This window comes from Cercospora beticola, chromosome 2 (assembly GCF_033473495.1).
Source record: "Cercospora beticola chromosome 2, complete sequence".
NCBI lineage: Eukaryota > Fungi > Ascomycota > Dothideomycetes > Mycosphaerellales > Mycosphaerellaceae > Cercospora > Cercospora beticola.
Genome location: NC_088936.1, coordinates 481,670 through 501,692, shown reverse-complemented (window position 1 = coordinate 501,692; position 20,023 = coordinate 481,670). Strand labels below are relative to the sequence as shown.

The following is a 20,023-nucleotide window of genomic DNA, read 5'->3' as shown; positions in this document are numbered from 1 at the left end:
CTGCATAGACGGCAGAGGTAGCAGCCGATAGCGACCTAGTCATTGCAGTGCAACTAGACAACAAAGTTGAACCTTGGGGGACCTAAACGTCGAAGGACGAATCAGTTGTGACACATCGCACACAAAGCAAGTCGCATCGCTGGGACTTACCCCAGCTTCACAACCGGGATATGGCAAGCTTCTAACTTTATCGGAACGTGGTCACTGAACAAAGCGTTTTAGCTTTTAGGGCGCACGGCATCAGACCAACATACAAAAGTCGTCACTTGACACAACTTGACACGTTCAAGACATACAGCTCAATTTTCGACCTCCACTTGACCGCAGTCATGCCTCACGCTACCGCCCCTGCGGAGGGCTCGATCGAAACTGTTATGAATTACCACTACGAACCGGCACCAGGAGAAAAGACAAAGATTCTGTATATTAATACTGTCGGCTCGAAGCGCATGAAGAACACTCCGCAGGTTGTTCAGGTCACAGACTTGCGCAGCACCGATAATCACTTCACTATTGATGAGCATGGCTTTCAGTTTCTGAACTACCCCGGTCCAGTGGGCCAGAAGCACGAGTCCTTCGAGAACGAAGACACTGTCAAGGAAGTCATACTCAAAGAAGCCGAAGAATTGATTAAGAAAACGTAAGCCCTTGTCATTGGCAATTCCACAGGCAGATACTGAGCAATTGACAGTACAGGTGCTTCCAACGTCTACGCCTTGCATCACGTTATTCGACGAGAACCAACGCCAGCAGCTGAACACATACCAGCTGATGTTCCAGACGATGAGGTTTGGAAGTCGAACGGTACTCCGGCAATGCACGTGCACGTTGATCAATCATATAGAGGCGCCGACCTCATGCTGCCAGAACTCAAGTTTGAAGGGGCAGATTACTTCCGATCCAAGGCACAAACTTGCAGATGGGCAGTCATCAACCTTTGGAAGCCATTGAAGACCGTCACTCGCCAGCCGCTAGCTGTTTGCGATGCCAAGACTGTGCGAGAGGCTGACCTTCGACCCTATCCTATGAAGGTGCGAGCAGAAGACTCCTTGGATAAGAAGGAAAGAGAGTTCGAGATCTGGCATGTCATGGCGAGCCCAGAGCACAAATGGTACTGGCCATCTGATATGAAACCAGACGAAGCGCTGTTGATCAAGTGCTTCGACAGCAAGCTTGAAGGAGTCGCGAGAAGGGCACCACATAGTGCGTTCAATTTGCCAGATGACCAAGGTCCGCCAAGGGAAAGTATTGAGATAAGGTGTGTGGTATTGTGGGAGGATCAGCCCAAGGAATAAGGGCTGGCGCGTCGTATCTCGGCAGATATGCTTTTTGAAAGCTATTTATTTCTACTTTGACTTACTCCATTCGGCATGAGCGGTCGACTTTGGTCTCACTGACACCCGCGCTAGGCTGCCCAATCAGCCCAAATCGTCGATGTCAGCATGATATACACCAGCTCGGGCTCAGCTACCCCCGATTTAGTAGAGACAACAATTGCGAACATGCGTCTTAATATACAACACGGTGTCACCACTGAAGGTCCCGTCAATGATTAGATCGCCTGACTGCTTTCCTCACGACATGGGCTCCAACGTGGTCCCATCGGTCATGAGCTCTTGGTGTTCACAGCTTATGTCAAGCTTCAGCAATGATCGCCAGCGACCCGCACGAGCAGTGTGGTACAACAGCTCCACCTATCAGCAGCTGTGATACAGTGCAATTCACACTCCTCTGCGTTTCGCGCAATCGACTAGTGTTTGCTGTAAATACAGGAGATATAGGCGGATCCGGGCAATCATCCGTCCGCGCAATTGGATGTTTGCTGCAGAACCTACTTCCTACTCACCTGTGGGACCCAAAAAGCTGCTGTTCATGCAGAACCCAGCTCACGGTCGAAGGATCACACGCATGAACATGCAGGCAGAAGGTCGGGCTGCGTATACACTGCACCGAAACGAACGAATACGAGCCCGCGGACTGCTGGACGAAGCGCTTGGTCCATGGGCCTAGACCACCCGGTCCTGCGTTTCGACCAGGGTGCTCTGGGAACTGCGGGTCCACACTTTCGCGCAGGACCGCAGCTGGTTCTGTACGGAGGTAGAACCTTCCAACAGCATGCTGCGCATCACTCGTAAGAGGTCGCACGACTGCTGCAGGATGCACACTGCCACCCACTAAGCCTCTCAGTTACACCGAAGGCAGACACCTTTTGTTCTGACCCAGCTTTTCCGAAACCTTGCTCTTCTTGATGAGGTAGGTGTAGGTGTACTTTCTCGCCTGTTCGTTCTTCCATGTCCCTTATCGTCTCGATCCCCAGCTTCACCTGCATGGCATCCCACATGGGAGCTGGCGGAGCCGCTCATCAACCTCCAGCTCCAGCTCCAACCCTCTCGACAAGACCTCTCCCAGGCCCAGCCGGATATCGTACTTCCTCGGAAGAAGAACATCAACCTCCCCGCTCCGAGCCCGAAGACATCTTCTACCAAATCGACCAAGAAATCAAATTCATCCAAGAAGAACTCTCCGCAGCGTTCGCCAAAACCAGACAAGAATTCGATGCCGCTAGCAAAGGACAGCAACAACAACATCGTACCTCGACTTTCCCTCAACGCCATATAGAAGCTCTCTTCCACCTCAAACAATTCTCTCCAATTTTCCGAAATGCCTACAAAGACCTTCTCTCTCGCCTTCCCATCTCCATCTCCCTCCGATCTCGCAACGCCGAACTCGGCGTACCCATGACTTCTCCCGTCGACATGCCCAGCACACACTATGCTCGTTTCCGATGCGTTTACGCCGATACAACAGCGAACATTACCACGCAGCAGTGCGAGACCTGGACTTTCAAGCCGTATGTGATTGACACTTATTTGCTCGGGTTGAGTAGGATTTTGGGTGCTGCAGCGGATACGATGTTGGAGGGGAATGAATTGGAAGCGCAGTTGGCGGCGGGATATCGTCAGATGTGTTGTTCGGGGCATGAGGATAAGTTGAAGGAAGAGCAGGCGAGTGTTTTTGCTGTGGCTAGTCGGCCGGTTGTGATGAAGTGGAGGGATGATGTGCAGTTGTGGTGGTCTGTGGGGAAGAGGAGTTGTATGGCTGCGAAGGGGAAAGGTGAGAAGGTCTGAGAATGATGGGGAGGTATGGATTTAATGTTTTATTTGGGGATGAAGCATTTTGTGAGCGTTTCGTTGGCGCAGGACGCTGAGAGGTGACAGACCTCGTAATTTGAAGATGCAAGTGAGATTTCTGGAGAGCTGAGACACAGTAGAATAGGAAGAAGGCTTTTGAATTGGTGTGCTCTATCAATGCACAACTTGTTAATGTCTCAATGTGAAGGTCGTGATATCGATCTCGTGCTCGTTGGCACAGAACTTTCTGTAATGCCGAAAAATCAATGCCCGGTGCTGTACCACAACGCCTCGCTCAGTCAAAACCTCTCATGTCATATCGTCGTGTCTGTATCTCTCATCACCAAAGCGCCATCTACTTCTGCCTCCACCACATGTCGTGATCGACGATCAGATGCTTGAAAGTAGAAGACACGCCAACGCTCCATCTGTTGTGAATCTCGTCAAGGCAGTCAATCAGCGCCATTCTGGAATAGAGCATCGTGTCGTCGTCTTCGTCTTCGCATTGCTCATGATACGCCACGTACGCATTGTAGAAAGCTGGACCAACCAGATCCATGCCGAACTGACCAAAAGCTTCTGCCTTCTCGCTCTGGCCTGCATGAGCAAGTGTGACGCTGACAGCGGCGAAGCGAGTTGCGAGAAAGGCGGCGGAAGTGGCGAGAAACTGGTCGTAGGCCTTGGATGAGATGTGGGAGTTGAAGGTGCTGTCTTCGGAAAGCTCGATGTCGGCGAGGCAGGCGGTCTGGATCTTGTGGTATTTCTTGGAAAAGTCGAGTTTCTTTGGCTTGACGTGCTTGCTGATGCGGCCAGAACGGACCTCGTTGATGTATTTGTTGCGGTTTGCGCGCCTGCGGCTGAGCGGCATGTCGTCCTCGCTGTCGTCGTCGCTCTCGGAGGTGGATTTTTCGGCGAGAACACTGTCCTTCCGTGAAGCTTTCGACGGAGCGTTTGGAGTGTCTGGCTTCTTGGTGCCTTTGACGGAAGGTGTTTTTGGGAGAAGGTCTTCTGGCATCGCCGAGATCACGCTGTTGTATATGTGAACGCCGGTGACCTGGCGCGCGAAATTCGGCTTGAAGCCATTGTCAATGAGATATCTCTGCAGGTGGCCAGTACACACATGGTCTGACTGTCTCTGCATGGCGTTGCGAGGGCCAGATGGCGCTGGCGGGACGTCGGTATCCTGGATGTCGCGGAAGCTGTCCAGAATGACCTGGGAGGAGATATTTTCGTGAATGAAGGTCTCGTCGAGACCTTGGCGAGTCAGGTAGCTCTGTATGTAGATGGTGAAGGGGTCGCGGACCACCTCCGCTGGCGAGGCCTGCTCTGCCGTGGTGCTGGAGACGATGTTGGTGGAGGGCTCCATTGGATGGCTGGTATGGGTGTGAGAAAGTGGAAGCAAGGTCTCAAAAGTGGTGTGAAGGGGCAGTACGTGATCGTCAATGTTAGCAAAGAAGAGAAGAAATGGAAGAGAAAGTTGGCCCTCTTATGGTTCTCATTCACAATAGGAAGAACCTTCACTATTGATTAACTTAAGGACAATGTGAAGTTTCATGTGACAATAGCCGTATTGTGCTTGTGCAAGTGAGGATCCTATTGTGCGAAGTAATTGTCGTGCCCGCCAGCTCTCGCGCAATAGAGGATGTTGGAGGGTATTGAGAGTGACGACGCGCCAGTAATGGCATTCTTGAGATTGTCGGAGAGGCTGGGGGTGATTATTGTGGTGCGCCTGTGGTGGGCGAAGATGGTCCTTAAGTGAAGGTCTTGGCAAGAGCCTTTGCATGAGACTCTGCACGCTTCGCGAGCTCTGAGCCCTCGCAGGCGCCCGCGTTGCTACAACTGAAGTTGAAAATTTTTGAGAGAAAAGACTGTGGTGTCCCATAACATGGCTGAGCCTCGGTGGAGCGCGGCAGGGAAGTGCATGGAATTTGCAATTCTCACCGTGAGCCGACTCTGCGCTTCCACTGCGCACTCCTCTCCGCACGGCTGGACGCCTGGGTGCTGTCAGATATCAACCTCGAGTACAATCTTTTGAAGCAATCTGTCAGAGATGCCCATCGTTGCACTAGATGAACCCAATCCACTTTCTTGCCTGTGGAGGCCGAACTCGTGGCCATGCCCGAAGGCTTCCACGCATCATGCTCGATGCTATGCCATCTCGTATCCATCTCTTGCCCACCTCATCTTGAGATCTGCAGACATCTCTTGCCAGCACAGCCATTCTGGAAAGTCTCTCTCGCATTTACATGCAGATCGGAAAAATCGCAGACATGGCAACGAGAGGGCTCCGGTAGATGGCCGCTTCGCGAAGCAAGATCGGATGAAATTCTTCTCGGACGCTGGAGGCCTGGATATGCCGTTCTGCGCACGCAGGACATAGGCTTGACGGGATGAGGGGCTGTGGGATCAGGAGTGTCGCTCTGAGCTTCACTTGGAAGCTGCGGCCCGACGCGGTTTAGCGCAATCACTTACGCCAAGCCCTCGCTCTTGGAAGCTGAACGCGTCCACCGCGTCTTTCCAACAACATCAAACGCATGATAAGCACAAAGTTGTCTTCGAACTTGTGTCTACGGACCGGCCTGGGCAGAACTGCTAGCATGTATACCAGCTCAGCCCCAAGCCCCGATGAATGCGAGAAACAGGGTCTTGTGCTTCGCGCTTGTGGCTGTGGCTGATCTAGAATTATGTTATCCCAACCTCACAACTTCAGCTGAAGCGTGTCTTGCATTCTGACACATATAGGCCGCTATAATTAAGAAGCGTCTCGAAGCAGTACCTGTAGCCCTGGGCACAAAACACAATGCTCGCGCGAAGCCGCAAACCGCACTCGCAAGATGCGGCGCCGACCGTGCAATTCATGTCAGACCTCCACCTCGAACGCGTGAAGTACGACTTTGAGATCACCAAAGCCGCGCCGATTCTCCTTTTCGCAGGCGACGTTGGACGTTTCTGCGATGAAGCACTGTATCGAGCTTTTCTTGCCAAACAATGCTCTCAATTTGACAAAGTCTTGCTCATCGCTGGCAACCACGAGTTTTATGGTAGCAGCCGCGAAGAAGGTCTTGCCATAGCACAGAATCTTGTCGAAGACGAGGTCATGGGCGGCAAGCTACATTTTCTCAATCGGACAAGATTCGACATTCCCAGCTCGAGCACAACGATCTTGGGCTGCACACTCCACTCCTATATCGCCCCAGACTACACCAGACTGACCAACGACTTCAATTGTATCAAGGACTGGAGAGTTCGAGATCACAATGCTGAACATGAATACGATGTGGAATGGCTCCAGACCACCCTCGCCGAAATGTCAGAGGAATCGAGAAACCGGAGAGTCATCGTTGTCACGCATTACGCACCGGCCTTCGAGAAGACTTCGCATCCTGCTCATACGAACAGTGATGTCAGTCAATGCTTCTACAGTAATGCTCTCGAGCAAATGGCGAGCTGGAAAGGGACTGAGCAGGTCACAGACTGGATCTTTGGCCATACGCATTGGAATGCGAAATTCCTAGTCGGCGCCGTCTTGGTGCAAAGTAATCAGTACTGCAACGATTCGGAAAAGCTGAGTTGGTGGCAGAAGAAAACCTTGTATCGGCCGTTCGAAATGGAAGCGAAGCTGCAAGTTTTGAGATAGCATGAACGGACTGCGAGCGCCACCGTTCAATGTATATTGACCCACTGAGGTTGATGTTTGGAATTCTGTTGACTCATTTCGTCGGCCAATTCGCCTTGCATTATGCCATGCACGTAGCAAACGCCTATGAAGAGGTAATGATCGCCCTCCTCTCTTAGTATCCATGGGACACTATTGCCGAGCGGCAAGAAGAGCAAGTCACCGATCTGTAGATGCTGCGACCCAAGCCCCATATAGCCTGCTCTAGTGAAGAAGATCTTGCGAAAACAACTGTGAAACTTGAAGTGGTACAAATATTTCACGCTCTGACCAGCGCCAGTGCCTTCGGCGTTCCGAGTCAAGCTGACGCTGGTCATCTCGGCAAGTCGATTTGCTGTGCCGGCTAGATCATCTTCTGCCTCGACCAGAAGACGGCTTTCGTTGCTGGTTTGCAGTGCTCCCGCAGCAAGAGTTGCCGCGAGAGCCATGAGAGGCGTTTGTCCTGAGTGAACGCCCAATGCTGTCCTTGCGCGTGGCAACGCATACTGTATAGCAATTGCAAGCTTTTTGATGGCGAGGTCGCCGTCCTCCTCGGCCGTCCCGTTTAGTAAGAGCTCAGACACTTGATCTACGACATCCAGGAAGACGCCTTGACAGCGGAGTATCGGATCAGTGAGGTCTGTTTCGAGAAATTTGGGCGCGCCATTTCTCGAAGCTCGAAATGTCCACCAAGGCAGTCCAGACGGGTTCTTCAATCGGTCATAAGCATCTTGCCAAAGCGGCGACCAAGTCGGCCAATTATTGTCGCGATACCAGCTATCAGGTCTGTTACCACAGGTTCTCGCCCATCGCATGATTTCGTAAGACTTGTCTTGCGAGAAGGCTGTCCTCGTAGCTTGTATGTAGACACTTTGAAGCGGCAAATCATAGTTGGGCTGGAGTTCCTGACTCACAGACGTGTGTGCAAGTCCAAGGACCGCATAGACTTTGTCTCGCATTTCGGAATTTGCGTGGCTGTGCGTGACCTCGAGCAGGTATGTCATTGGCAGTCCATCATAGCAAAGACCTTTCCGGCATCCACCTTCGTGCGCAAGGTTCAGTTTGCAAGCATGCCACACTCGAAGGTTGTAGAGCGTCTTGCATCGGCTAATGCCTCGTGAAAGGGCGTCTCTGTTGATCTCGAAGCTACCACTGTGTCTCTCTACTTTGACCAGCGCACGCGCCACCATTATGGCATCCGTCAGCGGGATATTTTGTTTGCCATAGAAAGCAAGTGCTGTCTTCGCTAGCGCAGCTTCTTGAAGGATCCACAGTCTTCTGAACCAGGGGCTAGAATAGAATTCGGCGAGCGAAGCTCTAGGTAGGTCGCGCAAATAATCTGTCACTGGCAAAGCTGTGTCGTAGTCAAGCAGCTTGTCAAGTTGTGCGCGCGAGCCTGCTGCTTGTCGAAGCGCCTCTGCTGCAGCCGCAATTCCTGTCATGATCTCTTGGTGGCCATTAAACGATAGTCCGAGGAAAGCCAGCACTTGTACTGCCGTCGAGTAGATATCAGACATGAGCAGGACCTGCTGTGCTCTCTCCTGTCTGTCGCTGAGATTGATGCACACAGCATCAATCCAGATGAAGCATGTTAGATCCTCCGATTCAAGGAAGGATGCAGTGAACATATGTTGCACAGCCTCTACTGCCGTCTCTAGAAGAAGCACGCTCATCCCATCGAGCAATTTGTGCTGGACGCGGGTTTGATCGCCCCAGACATAGCTGATTGCGGAGAAGGCTGGAGCATCGTGCAGAGGTACTGTCACAAGCGAAAGAGAGATGTCGCTCCAAGTGGCAGCGGGAGATGGTCTTGAGAGTTTCAGTAGGCGCACTTCATTGATCGTAGCGTCGAGCGGGTAGTAGTGGTAGCTTGTGGCGGTTGAAGGAGAGTCATCCGGCCTGCCAGACATGCTGGCCTGGGCGGTATACAATTGTGAATCTGTCAGTCAGTGTCTTCACCCTTCAAATTAGTTAGAAAACCGGCTTGTCAGTGAATCCTGCAGCAGAACTACAGTACCTCCTAGCTCATCTGCAGATAGCATTCGCCTGCGAGGCCGATGTTCTCCGTGCTCTACATCACAGCCAAAGCTGACTTCCCTACTCGCAGATCTTTATCGACGACAATGCATGTGCTTTGCTCGCTGCACGCGAAAGTCGTAAGAAGAAGTGCCACAGCGTTCGTGGAAAGAGGTTGGTGAATGAAGCCGCGACTTTTGCTCTACAGGGTACCACTCTTACTTCACGTTTCATGTCTCAGGCTACCAAACTCACGGCCCGAGTGCTTCTTCCGAACGACGACATCGGCGGCCACAACAGAGTTTATGAGTCGTGCTTTCACATGAAAGCCAGACAGTAGGTGAGAGGAATTATTTCAAGCTCCATTCGTTTCCCAGTTCTCCTCCCAGAGCCTGCAAAGCAACTCGGCTTCACAGTCATCCAACATGCCCATCACGGAAGGCGCACCGATTCACGGCAACCCCGCTCACCTGCTGCCGCCGTCATGGAGAAAGTCCATTGCCCTCTGGCTTGAGGAAGATACGCCGAGCTTCGATTATGGCGGCTTCGTGGTTGGCGATGGCCCAGCAGAAGCTCGTCTGCTTGCGAAGAGCCCGGGCATCGTGGCCGGTGTGCCATTCTTCGACGAGGTGTTCAAGCAGCTCGACTGCACAGTAGAGTGGTTTGTGAAAGAGGGCGATGAGGTAGGCAAGGAGAAGAAACAGCATGTCGCAACTGTCAGAGGTCCAGTACGTTGCGTCTTGCTGGGCGAGCGTGTAGCATTGAACTTGCTCTCAAGATGCTCAGGCGTGGCATCAAAGTCACACTCGCTGCTGCAACTTCTTCGGAAAGCTGGATACAAGAACATCCTGGCGGGCACGCGCAAGACCACGCCGGGCTTCAGATTGGTGGAGAAATATGGCATGCTAGTGGGAGGATGCGACCAGCACAGACACGATCTCAGCACCATGACTATGCTGAAGGACAACCACATCTGGGCATGCGGAGGCTCAATACCGACAGCAGTGGCGGCTGCGAAGGCGGCGGGTGGCTTTGCTGTTAAAGTAGAGGTCGAATGCCAATCTGAAGAGGAAGCAAATACGGCGATTGAGGCGGGCGCGGATGTGGTCATGCTTGACAATTTCACGCCGGAAGGTGTACGCGTGGCATCAAAGAACCTCAAGGACAAATGGGGCAGAGGCGTCAATGCGCGCGCTCTGGTGGAAGTCTCTGGAGGACTGACTGAGGAGAATGTGGCGGACTACGTCTGCGACGACATCGACATCATCAGCTCTTCGAGCATTCATCAGGGCGTCAAGCATGTCGACTTTTCTCTAAAGGTCATTCCAAAAGAAGCCTCAGCGGCTGGGAAGCTGGGCAACGGCGAGTCGGCTGAGACATGATATGCTTTGACCTCAGTTGTAAGTTTTGGCCGACATCAGTAGCAAAGCTTCGGTATTGAAATGTCCTGAGCATGATTTACTTCCGCTGCGCTGCTTTGGTCACCCACTCGGTACTGCGCCTTGGCCAGTCTTCTTTCCTAAACAGACTACGGCTGTCGCCGATCTGAACGAAAGCGCGAGTGCTTTCCGCGACCATCAACGCCGACTCGAAGACATTCACTTCTGTGAGTCCCTTTTAGGCTTAGCGGGTGAACAGCCACCTGCGCGGAGGACATATCAGCAGCGTCGTTCTTGTCTGTTGCTACTTTCCCAGTCATCGCACTGCATCACATCCAAGATGCGGTTCGAGTTCACGGGCGCACCACCAGCGCTGCTGTCCGCTCCAGGCGAGACATCTCCTTTCACTAGCTTCTCGGCGGCCACTTCCTCGCGCGTGACATCCAGTCCTTCCACGCCAACCACATCGTCTCAGCCCGCGGCGTTTGGCAAGAGCAGCGTTCTCGGCAAATCAATCCAGTTTCCGGTCTCCGCACAACCCACCGCCAACCCGCCGCCCGCCACCTCGAGTGCTTCCACGTCGATCACGTCAGGACCGGTAGTCGGATTTGGCAAGAACAGAGTTTGGGGCAAAACGGTTCAGTTTCCAGTCGCCGCACCACGCGGTGAAGTGCAGGATGATGCGGCACAAGGCCTCCTCATCAGAGCTCTTCGGCGCTTTGGGAAGTCGAAAGCCTCGCCTTTCGCTGCGAAGGACGCTGCGGCAGACATAGCGCTGAAGGGACATCTCAAGAGCAGCACACAAGCTTGGGTGTTGGAGCGGAGTCTTCGCAACGCAGATCCAGAAGTCCTTGCATTTATTGAGTCGGTCTTCGGCGGACTTGTCGACAGGGATGCACCAGATGCTCCTTCACCCACCCCAAGTGCCGACACGGAACCAGATGCAACAGGCGCAGCAGACGCAGCGGATGCAACAGATGATGAGGAAGACATTGACGAGAGGATCAAGAATTTCCGCGCCATGGACTACAAGATTCCTCGCTCTCACCCACGCATCCAGCATTACGGCGACACCCTCAAATGGAAGCTGCTGGATGACGGTTTCATACATTACGAGCAAGGCGCTTACGTGCTGGCGAAAATCATCATTGGCAAGATGTATGCTCGCACATCTCCTTCTGACCTGGACGAAACCATAAGGGACACGCTGAGCTGGTCGACACTGTACAACATCACTGAACTCACAAACAGCGTACTCAGAGCTTTTCGCAACATCGATGATCAGTTTCGCCGCGGCGAGTTGGACTCCATGGAAGCTGCAGAAGCAGACCACTATGACGGCGAAGAGTGCATGGACGAGTGCGACGATACGGCAGATGGGCAGAACACAGATCTGCTCATATACGAAGACTTGACCGGTGAAGAAGAGACTTACTTTCGCTTCATGGATCTACCTGCCGAGCTCCGTAATCGAGTCTACGTCGAATTGCTCGCACCAACTGGTTTCATCCTTCTTTCACGTCTGGAAACCCCTAGCGGATGCAAACCCTCAAGGGAACGCCTCGTTGAGTCCGGAAGCGAGCTCGAGATTCTTCAAGTATCCAAGGACATCTACAAAGAAGCCAAGAGTATACTCTATCGCGAGAACACAGTCTGTGTGGCTGCTGCAATTGAGGTCTCGACTTATCCATGTATCGACACGCAACTCCTTCCCAACAGCAAGTTACCCCTCTTGGCATCAGTGACCCTGGTCGTGGACTTCCGCGCTGATGGCGAACAAAACAATGCCTGGATCGATCGCGTGCATTGGCAGCAGCTGCAAAAGTTGACGACTCTCAAGCATCTTCGTATCTGCTTTGTCGAGTCGGCGCGCCTGCAGGACGTCAACCCCCACAAGAAGCTCATGCTGAAAAACATTCTCGAACGCATCCCTGCCGAGTGTCAGCTCACATTCGAGTCCAAGGAAATCCCCGAAATCGATTTTGTGCAGGAAGTCCTCGAAGACCATGAAGGTGTTGCAACGGAACGTCATAGAAGTTGGTCGGAGGACCCATATGAGGTCGCTGGAAGTGTCTTGGAGCAGTTGGTCGACGAAATCAAGAGCGCGGAGGGTTTCCAGATGGGCTGCAAGAGTGGACATGAGCGAGACTATCGGTTCCCACCCAAGCCCGTCATGAGGACTCTGCAGCAGCTAATCGCGGAGGGTGCGGTGGATCCGAAGATCGTGCTGGGAGGCGGTACTTGATGGCTGAAGAGTTCGTTGGATGTTGTTGAGGAAGGCAGTGGAATTGGAGGGGCAATGCAGCATCGCGGAGGCTCAGAATGTACAGAATGGGCACTGCCGGTGGCAGACACGACCTTCAATAGACAGTCAGCTGTATCTCCTTAGACCGCTGGTGGATGCCAATGTAACGAATGCTTGGCAAGACATAGAACATGCAGGGTGCGAAAGTAGGATGACTTTAATGGGTCGTGCCCTAGGAGACGCGTACCTCCTGCTACGACGCGTCGCATGAATCGGGACCATTTTGCTCACCGTAATTGTATTCCTCGTCACTTGCTCAGGTGTTGTCCAATGCTTCTGGCACATGCACGACGCGGTGGGCGGTAAACGCCACGTTGTCGGCAGTTTTGAACGTCATCCGGCCGGCCATGCGCCCGAAACGACCCTGCCTTTGCCTGCCTCAGCCACTGTGGATTTCTCGTGAACTCCTCCCCTCCACCGCCTCATACCCCGTAAACAAATCCGACCTGCGACTTTCGACATAGTCATAGGGGACTATCAACCTGGTTTCACCTACTTCCCACTGTTCCAACGCTCTCCCTCTTTTGACCACGACATCGTCAAATCTCGGCCTCGATCTGACGACTTTCCCGCTCGACCACGTCCACGTTCCCCCCAACCAAGGAAGCCAAAGAGAAATAGGCGTTAGCGACGCTCCAAAGTCGATAAGATGGCTGCAGAGAACCCACACTTCGAGCCGAACCCCCAGTACGATCACTACGACTTCCCAACGACCGCACCTGAGAACAAGCCTGGCCACCCAGGCCACACCACGAAAGAGCAAGATGCCCAGGTTGAGCAGCTGCGAATGATGCTGGAGTCGGAGGGGTATACCGAGAGACTCGATACTTTGACCCTCCTGCGATTCTTGAGAGCAAGAAAGTTTGATGTCCAACAGACCAAGGAGATGTAAGCACGAGAGAGAGGGCTGGCATTGGGATACAGCTGACTGACCACATACAGGTTTGTCAAGAGCGAGGAGTGGCGCAAGACCTTTGGAGGTGGTGTGGACAACCTTGTGAGGACATTTGAGTACAAGGAGAAGGAGCAACTGCTGCCCTACTACCCACAATACTACCACAAGACCGACAAGGATGGCCGACCAGTTTACATTGAGAAGTACGGAAATATTGACCTCGAGGCCATGCGGAAAATCACCACCGACGAGCGCATGTTGGAGAACCTCGTTGTTGAGTACGAGAAGGTTGCCGATCCCCGTCTGCCCGCTTGCTCGCGCAAAGCTGGCCAGCTGCTCGAGACCTGCTGCACCATTATGGACTTCAAGGGCGTGGGTTTGATGAAGATGAACCAGGTTTACGGATACGTCCAGCGTGCTTCGGCTATCAGCCAAGACTACTACCCTGAGCGACTCGGAAAGCTGTACCTCATCAACACACCTTGGGGCTTCAGCAGTGTCTTCGGCGTGGTCAAGCGCTTCTTGGACCCAGTCACCGTTGCGAAGATCCACGTGCTCGGTGGAGGTTACCAGAAGGAGTTGTTGGCACAGGTGCCGGCCGAGAATCTGCCCAAAGAGTTTGGCGGCACTTGCGAATGCCCTGGTGGATGCCAGCTGAGCGACGCCGGTCCATGTGAGTATAATGTGAAACATTCATTGAGGTGATGAATTGCTGACATGCATAAAGGGCACGATGCACAATTTGCCAAGCCAGCGAAGTGGGAGACGCAGAAGACAGAGACCAAGCCCGCCGACAACACGATCCCTGCGACCGAGACGCATACCGGCGAAGGCGCTCCAGCTGCTGCTCCTCCTGCAGGCACTACCGCTGCACCAGCCCCAGCCGGGGACCGCGTTCCAGGAACTGAGGCTCACACTGGCGCTCCAGCTCCACAGTAAAGAGCCAGCATCGAGAAAATTTCGGTTGAAGTGCCAGAGATACATACAGTGTAATGAAGATCAGTGAGCATGGATAGTGGAGCATAGTGAGGCGCAAGACGATGGCGCACGGGAGGCTACATGATATCCAGAGTCGAGAGCATCAAAGACAGCTTGCTTAGAGGGCACTTGTGGGTGGTAGGTCTCGTATGCACGTTGTATGGTACAGTATCACAATTCAACTTGGTGCCGTATCCATCTTTGCTGTTTGACCAGAGCTCAATTCAGTTCAACGTTGCTAACTCCGGCTCACGGCCACTACACAGGAAGGTTCGATGAAGTGATACGCTCCTCCTTCATGAAGCAGTCGTGACTGCGTTCGGCATCTCCTACGCGACACAACGCCTCGCTCTTCCTTCGCCGAACACATCCAATGTCTTCCAACTGATCAGGAACAGTCTGCAAGAACGATGAGATGCCGCGGCCAGTACGCTGCAGACTGGCTCGTCTTTCCCATTTTCACTGCATTTGTTGACTACTTCTTGCACCACTGCAGCCTCGCCTCGTCTCCATCTTCCGCCAACACGCATTACTCGCCAGCTCGCTGGTCTTCTTGGGAAAGTTGGATAGAGCGCCTCTTCGTCGTTCGTTTCCGCCACAGGCTACAGCAAAGGCGGCACAATGCCTTTCACCGACACCGTGTCCACGCTGAGCGGACGCAACTCGCGAGCCAGCAACGTCTCTGGCCAGTCTCGCTCGCAGCATCGCTCCCCACCGACGAGCACGACCGAGCCATGGTCCAATGCAGGAGTTCTGAGCATGTTAAAGACTTCAACAGATACGGGCGATATTGGTGCACTTTCATTCAACACCTCGCGTCTCCCTGGCATGCCGTCTGCCCGGCACCGCGGACGGCCATCCAACACATCGAAGCAGTCGGCTTCTGGTCATCCTCATATCACCAGTCTCTCATCGAATCACAGCTACGCTCCATCCCAGACTTCACGCGTCAGCTCGCAGTGGGACAATGCTTCCATGACCCAGCGTCGAGGATCGCTCACGAGCATGCAGAGCATGCCTCCGTCGATGCCGCCACTTCACACTGGCAAGCCCGCGATCTCAATGCAGCAGCCATTGCAAGATCTCGACCCGCGAGACAGCAGATCCTATTCCATGGGTTCGACCGTGCCTACTGGCCAGCTGCCCAGGCTTCGCTCAGCGGCCAGTTTGAAGAGCCAAGGACACGAACCAAGACACATGAATGCCATGCCGCCAGGCCCTGTGCCTCCAATGCCGGAGAACCGGTCGCCTTTTGTCTACCCGACCAGACTGAAGCGGCCGGGCTTTCGTTCTCCTTCGCCAGCACTGAGTGACTCTTATGCTGGCCCTCACATGGGTGGACCACAAATGTCGCGACGAGCACACGGTCCTCAGCCTCCGCCAATGACCGCCTACAATGGGTACAATGCTCCATACATGATGGACTACAGCAACTCGCAGACGAGCATGCGCGGTCCTCCTCGTACTGCAAACAGTTCGCCGGGCCCATCATATGCGCATCCACAGTATGGGTATCAGCAGGGTCCGATGCGACCGCCTCCTCCGATGGCCATGCCACCACCAATGCCACAACCGTATTCGCAGCAATACCCGCTGCAATCTATGGGCCCTCAGATGCCACCGCGTGCTCACTACGGGCCCCAGTATCCGCCTGGTTATGCCTATCCACCATATGGCCAACCACCTCCACCAGCGAGGGCCCGTGGACCACCACCTCCTGCCAATGTCGGACCCATGGCACATCACATGTTTCACAACGCAGCTCGAATGGCACGTAATCTGCCGCATCGTACTGACACGCCGATGACTGATGGTGGTCCTCCTTCCTCTGATCCCGCTTCTGCGAGCTCAGCTCAGGACTCTTCAAGTCCTCCGACGCCCAGAGATGCAACGACTGTGCGCGTGGTGGTTGATCCCGCCTTCATCGAGCCTGAGTTGCTTGATCTACCGGACTCCAGTGAGCCGATGCTGCCTGGTCACAAGTACTTTGAGTACGTAGATGGTCGCGACGACAAACAAGCTGAGGTTCCGCACGCCTCGATACCTCCTTCTGGTTTTGTCCAGCGCGTGAAGGCCATGCTCGAGTCGAAAGCCGCATTGGAGGCTGCACAGCAAAACGAGCACGACAAAGCCATGCAGCTGGTACATCCAATGCAACTCTATCGTCATGAGCTGGACGTGGAGAATGAGCAGGAGGGTGAAGTGTCCGATCTTGAGCTGCACGAGATGGCCGCCAATGAGACTCCCCGGTTTACCATTATTGAGGAATTCGAAGCACCTGTCGAGCTCCCAGCATCGCCTGTGAAGGTTGCTGAACTTGACGCTACGGAGGCCACCACTCGCATCACAAGAGACATGATTCGAGCTGAGCTGTCTTGCATTTCGACCGCTGACAATACACTTGAACAAGCACAGCCCGATGAGTCGACCGCCAATGTCATCAAGCAGCTTGTTGAGCGAGGTGATGAGCCTTCGACAGGATCGGACCCCATAAAGCAAGAGTCAGCGCATTATGGCCATTCTCGCCGTTCATCCCGCCAAAGTGCAATCAGTGCGAGACGCCGACAAGATCTGATTCATGAGCCCATCACGGAGGCATCCATGGAGGCGTCTTTGCCCAGCGCTGCGGACTATGCCATGCGCTTCCAGGCACCTGTCGACACGACCCATTCATCTGATGAGTCTCAGTCCAGAGACCCATTTGCGCTCGACGCCGATACTGTTACACTGCAGCACCAAGCTGCGGCAGCCAAAGAAGCAACTCGCACGGAGCAGATGGAAGATGGCAAGAAGACACCAGGCATAGAATCAGCACGGCAGAGCGTCTTTCTAGACTTGACGCCAGTGAGCCCATTGAAGCCAGGAGAGGAAGTGAAACGCTGCTCTGCTGTCAGCCCCGTGCAAGAAGATCCGCGTGGCATCGACGAGACCTTGCACGTGGCCGGCAACGAGACGGAGCAAGAGCAACCCCCAACAGGCTTCCATGAATTTACCACAATCGATTCTCGCGTCGCTGAAGCCGACTTCATTCCTCCAACTCCCCGGACGCCCAAGACTTATTCGAAGTCCGTCCAGCTCCATCGGCCTAGCCCGCATTCTACTGACGGCACGAATACATACAGCAACCGTTTCTCACTGCCCGGTGACCTGAGCACTGTCGGCGACACCACACTGCAGTCCGCATCTGACATGGTCACCGATGTTGCCGTACGATTCTCTCTTCCTGGTACAACGGTCACTGTCGGCAAGCCACAGATCATCGAAGTGTCACCTCGTTCGACTCCTGACAAGCCGAAAGAGGAGTCGCCAAACTTCCAGCCGCATTTTACAAAGCAAGCAGGGCTTAGGCCGAGTCGTCGCAATTCCGTCACATTTGCTGATGAGATTGCACCTCTCAACATCAAGAAGGCGGAGCCAGCCAGATCCGACATATCTTCCAACCAGCACAAGTCGATCATTCGCAAGCCGGCTCCACGTGATGACCTGCATCAGTTGCAAAAGACCTCACGGGACAGTGCTGCGGACATTACGTCCAACTTCAATCACTCCACACATGCTCGTTTCGGCAGTGCTCACTTGCGTCAGCTCCCAGGGCTGAAGGAAGAATCGATTGAAGACTTGAGCAGTCCGGAACGGAGGCGTGCAACCAATCATGCCGAGTTCGCACTGCCAGCTCGCATCGCTGCTGTCAAAGCTATGCAGGAGAGGCGCTTGCAAGACTCTGGTGACAAGGCAAAATCTCGGCGTACTGTTCAGAAGCACAATCGGCCTCTTGCGGACACCAGAGATCTTCCATCACTGAACTTCAGTCGTACAGATCTCTTCGAGAAGCTGAATGATGCTCTGGAAGTGCGCCCAGTCAAGTCAATGGACGTCATTCGTCGACGCGATTTCACAGGCATCCATTGCCCATCTCCACAACGTCCGATGAGCACGGAACCTCTTCGCGATCGTTATGCCAGCTTTTTCAACAAGCCTGAGGACTTCAGCTTCTTCGAAGAAGTCGACACCAGTGATGACGAAGATGAGTCTGGGACGGAGGATTTCGTGGATAACAGTAGGGCGCTTGTGCCGGTCGTGAAGGTACAAGAGAACACCCAGGTTGAGGACGAAGATCCGATGAGCGGCAATCGTCCTTTGTCTCCAGAGGACTTCCTCCACGTTGCACATCAGGCCAGTCGACTCTCCATACCATCCGTGGCAGGTCTCTCCGAGCGAATCTCTGAGCTCATTCCTGGGCTGCGCAATCTGTCAAATTTGCGATTGGACTCTTTGCTATCGTCCGACAACACCCCACCAGCAGGCAGGACATCCAATGAGTTTGGCAGGCCAGATACCGTCCTCACCAACCGCACTTCTGCTGGTTTCCGCACACTCGCAGAGCGCGCCGAGGAAATCGTGGTCAATGGCACACACGACTCTGCCGCGCCATCCGCTCTTCACGCGTTGCTCAACAAAGATCTCCCACCACTACCGGGCTCGGCTTCTGCCGACGAGTTCTCTGGGATCAATTCGATGGATGGCAAATCGTCATACTTGAGCGGGTCCGTCTCTGTGCCTGTTGATCTCGGCAAAGACGTGTCGCGTCCAGTGTCTGCTCTTCTTCGCACCAGAGCGCCCACCACTGAGCAAGAGGTCCAGGAGTTGCTTCCCAAGGGCATAAACCCACTTGCTCGACTTGGGAACAGACGCTCTGCCATCTTGTCACAGCCGAACAGTCGTCCGTGGAACGTTGACAAGAACTACCCCTGGTCGGGCAATAAGATCGAAATCGACCTTTCGGTACCTTCTCCGGCGCATACTTGCACTTCCTTCGCCAGCGATGTTCTGCGGGAGCGCAAGACCAGATCTCTTGATCTGCCGAGCAGCTCGAGATCTCCCACGGGCAGCAAAGGCATTGACATCGGGTCCATCACTGCTTCCCCCGCAGGATCTCGCTTTTCGGTGACCACTGAGCAATTGACTGGGGTCAGCACTGCTCATCTCAGACACAAGTCGAAGAGGTCAATCATCGGTTCCATCTCGAAGAAGTTTGGCATCACCTCTGGACGCAACGCAAACCTTGATGATATCGTGGGCAAGAGTTTGCCAGGGTCACCTGTTCCTCGCCAGGCTTCAGTACTTTCCCACAAACCTGGTGACCGGTACCCGACCAGCAGTCTGACTCCACCCGCCATCGCCGCATTGGATGAGGTGCGCTCGTTCTTCTCGGATAACAGCTCAGAGCGTCACCGTACGGCATCTTTCCGCAAGCGCCTCACACAGTTCAAAGGCAAAAGCAAGACTCCTCGCATCGAACTGCATCCTCCTCGCACAACACAATCTCTGGACCTTCAAGGTAACACCGAGTACAGCGCCGGTTCGATTAACGAAGCCCGATCCGAGAGTGCTGCCATGCACTTGCAGTACGACGCGGCCGGCATGGGCAAAGCCGAATTCCACTTCAAGCGCTTTGGGGAGAAACTGCGTCACTTCTTCCATCGTGGCAGTGAGTTGTTCCGGAGCATCAGTACGCGAGGTCGACCGAGGAGGAATGAACCGAGAGACGAGTGGCTTGCGGATTCGCTGTATTCCGGTGTGTAAGAGACCTGCCTGTGTCGTGAGTACCGTTGAAGTTTCCCGCAGAGCAGAGTTGCTTACTGATTCTGTGCAGGTCCGCTGCCG

At 53.9% G+C, this 20,023-nt stretch overlaps 9 protein-coding genes across 9 annotated transcripts; 7 read left to right on the top strand and 2 right to left on the bottom strand.

Annotated features, from left to right (window-relative positions):
* Positions 1–329: 329 nt before the first annotated feature.
* On the top strand, positions 330–1,295 carry RHO25_002351 (uncharacterized protein; the record flags this gene model as incomplete). Its single annotated transcript, XM_023594799.2, has 2 exons — positions 330–640; positions 692–1,295. The coding sequence occupies 2 exons, from the start codon at positions 330–332 to the stop codon at positions 1,293–1,295; spliced, it is 915 nt and encodes a 304-aa protein (XP_023458639.1).
* Positions 1,296–2,339: 1,044 nt separating this feature from the next.
* RHO25_002350 (uncharacterized protein) lies at positions 2,340–3,128 on the top strand (the record flags this gene model as incomplete). Its single annotated transcript, XM_023594800.2, has 1 exon — positions 2,340–3,128. One exon carries the CDS (start codon positions 2,340–2,342, stop codon positions 3,126–3,128), a length of 789 nt encoding a protein of 262 aa, XP_023459753.2.
* A 358-nt stretch (positions 3,129–3,486) lies between these two features.
* RHO25_002349 (uncharacterized protein) lies at positions 3,487–4,497 on the bottom strand (the record flags this gene model as incomplete). Its single annotated transcript, XM_023594801.1, has 1 exon — positions 3,487–4,497. The coding sequence occupies one exon, from the start codon at positions 4,495–4,497 to the stop codon at positions 3,487–3,489; it is 1,011 nt and encodes a 336-aa protein (XP_023459752.1).
* Positions 4,498–5,931: 1,434 nt separating this feature from the next.
* RHO25_002348 (uncharacterized protein) lies at positions 5,932–6,768 on the top strand (the record flags this gene model as incomplete). The annotated part of the gene is made up of 1 exon (XM_065602233.1): positions 5,932–6,768. The coding sequence occupies one exon, from the start codon at positions 5,932–5,934 to the stop codon at positions 6,766–6,768; it is 837 nt and encodes a 278-aa protein (XP_065458305.1).
* A 26-nt stretch (positions 6,769–6,794) lies between these two features.
* Positions 6,795–8,696, bottom strand: RHO25_002347 (uncharacterized protein; the record flags this gene model as incomplete). The annotated part of the gene is made up of 1 exon (XM_023594802.2): positions 6,795–8,696. One exon carries the CDS (start codon positions 8,694–8,696, stop codon positions 6,795–6,797), a length of 1,902 nt encoding a protein of 633 aa, XP_023459751.1.
* A 531-nt stretch (positions 8,697–9,227) lies between these two features.
* Positions 9,228–10,184, top strand: RHO25_002346 (uncharacterized protein; the record flags this gene model as incomplete). The annotated part of the gene is made up of 1 exon (XM_023594803.1): positions 9,228–10,184. One exon carries the CDS (start codon positions 9,228–9,230, stop codon positions 10,182–10,184), a length of 957 nt encoding a protein of 318 aa, XP_023459750.1.
* Positions 10,185–10,521: 337 nt separating this feature from the next.
* RHO25_002345 (uncharacterized protein) lies at positions 10,522–12,426 on the top strand (the record flags this gene model as incomplete). Its single annotated transcript, XM_023594804.1, has 1 exon — positions 10,522–12,426. One exon carries the CDS (start codon positions 10,522–10,524, stop codon positions 12,424–12,426), a length of 1,905 nt encoding a protein of 634 aa, XP_023459749.1.
* Positions 12,427–13,135: 709 nt separating this feature from the next.
* On the top strand, positions 13,136–14,320 carry SEC14 (cytosolic factor, phosphatidylinositol/phosphatidylcholine transfer protein; the record flags this gene model as incomplete). Its single annotated transcript, XM_023594805.1, has 3 exons — positions 13,136–13,374; positions 13,429–14,054; positions 14,109–14,320. 3 exons carry the CDS (start codon positions 13,136–13,138, stop codon positions 14,318–14,320), a joined length of 1,077 nt encoding a protein of 358 aa, XP_023459748.1.
* A 660-nt stretch (positions 14,321–14,980) lies between these two features.
* On the top strand, positions 14,981–19,942 carry RHO25_002343 (uncharacterized protein; the record flags this gene model as incomplete). The annotated part of the gene is made up of 1 exon (XM_023594806.1): positions 14,981–19,942. One exon carries the CDS (start codon positions 14,981–14,983, stop codon positions 19,940–19,942), a length of 4,962 nt encoding a protein of 1,653 aa, XP_023459747.1.
* Positions 19,943–20,023: the final 81 nt, after the last annotated feature.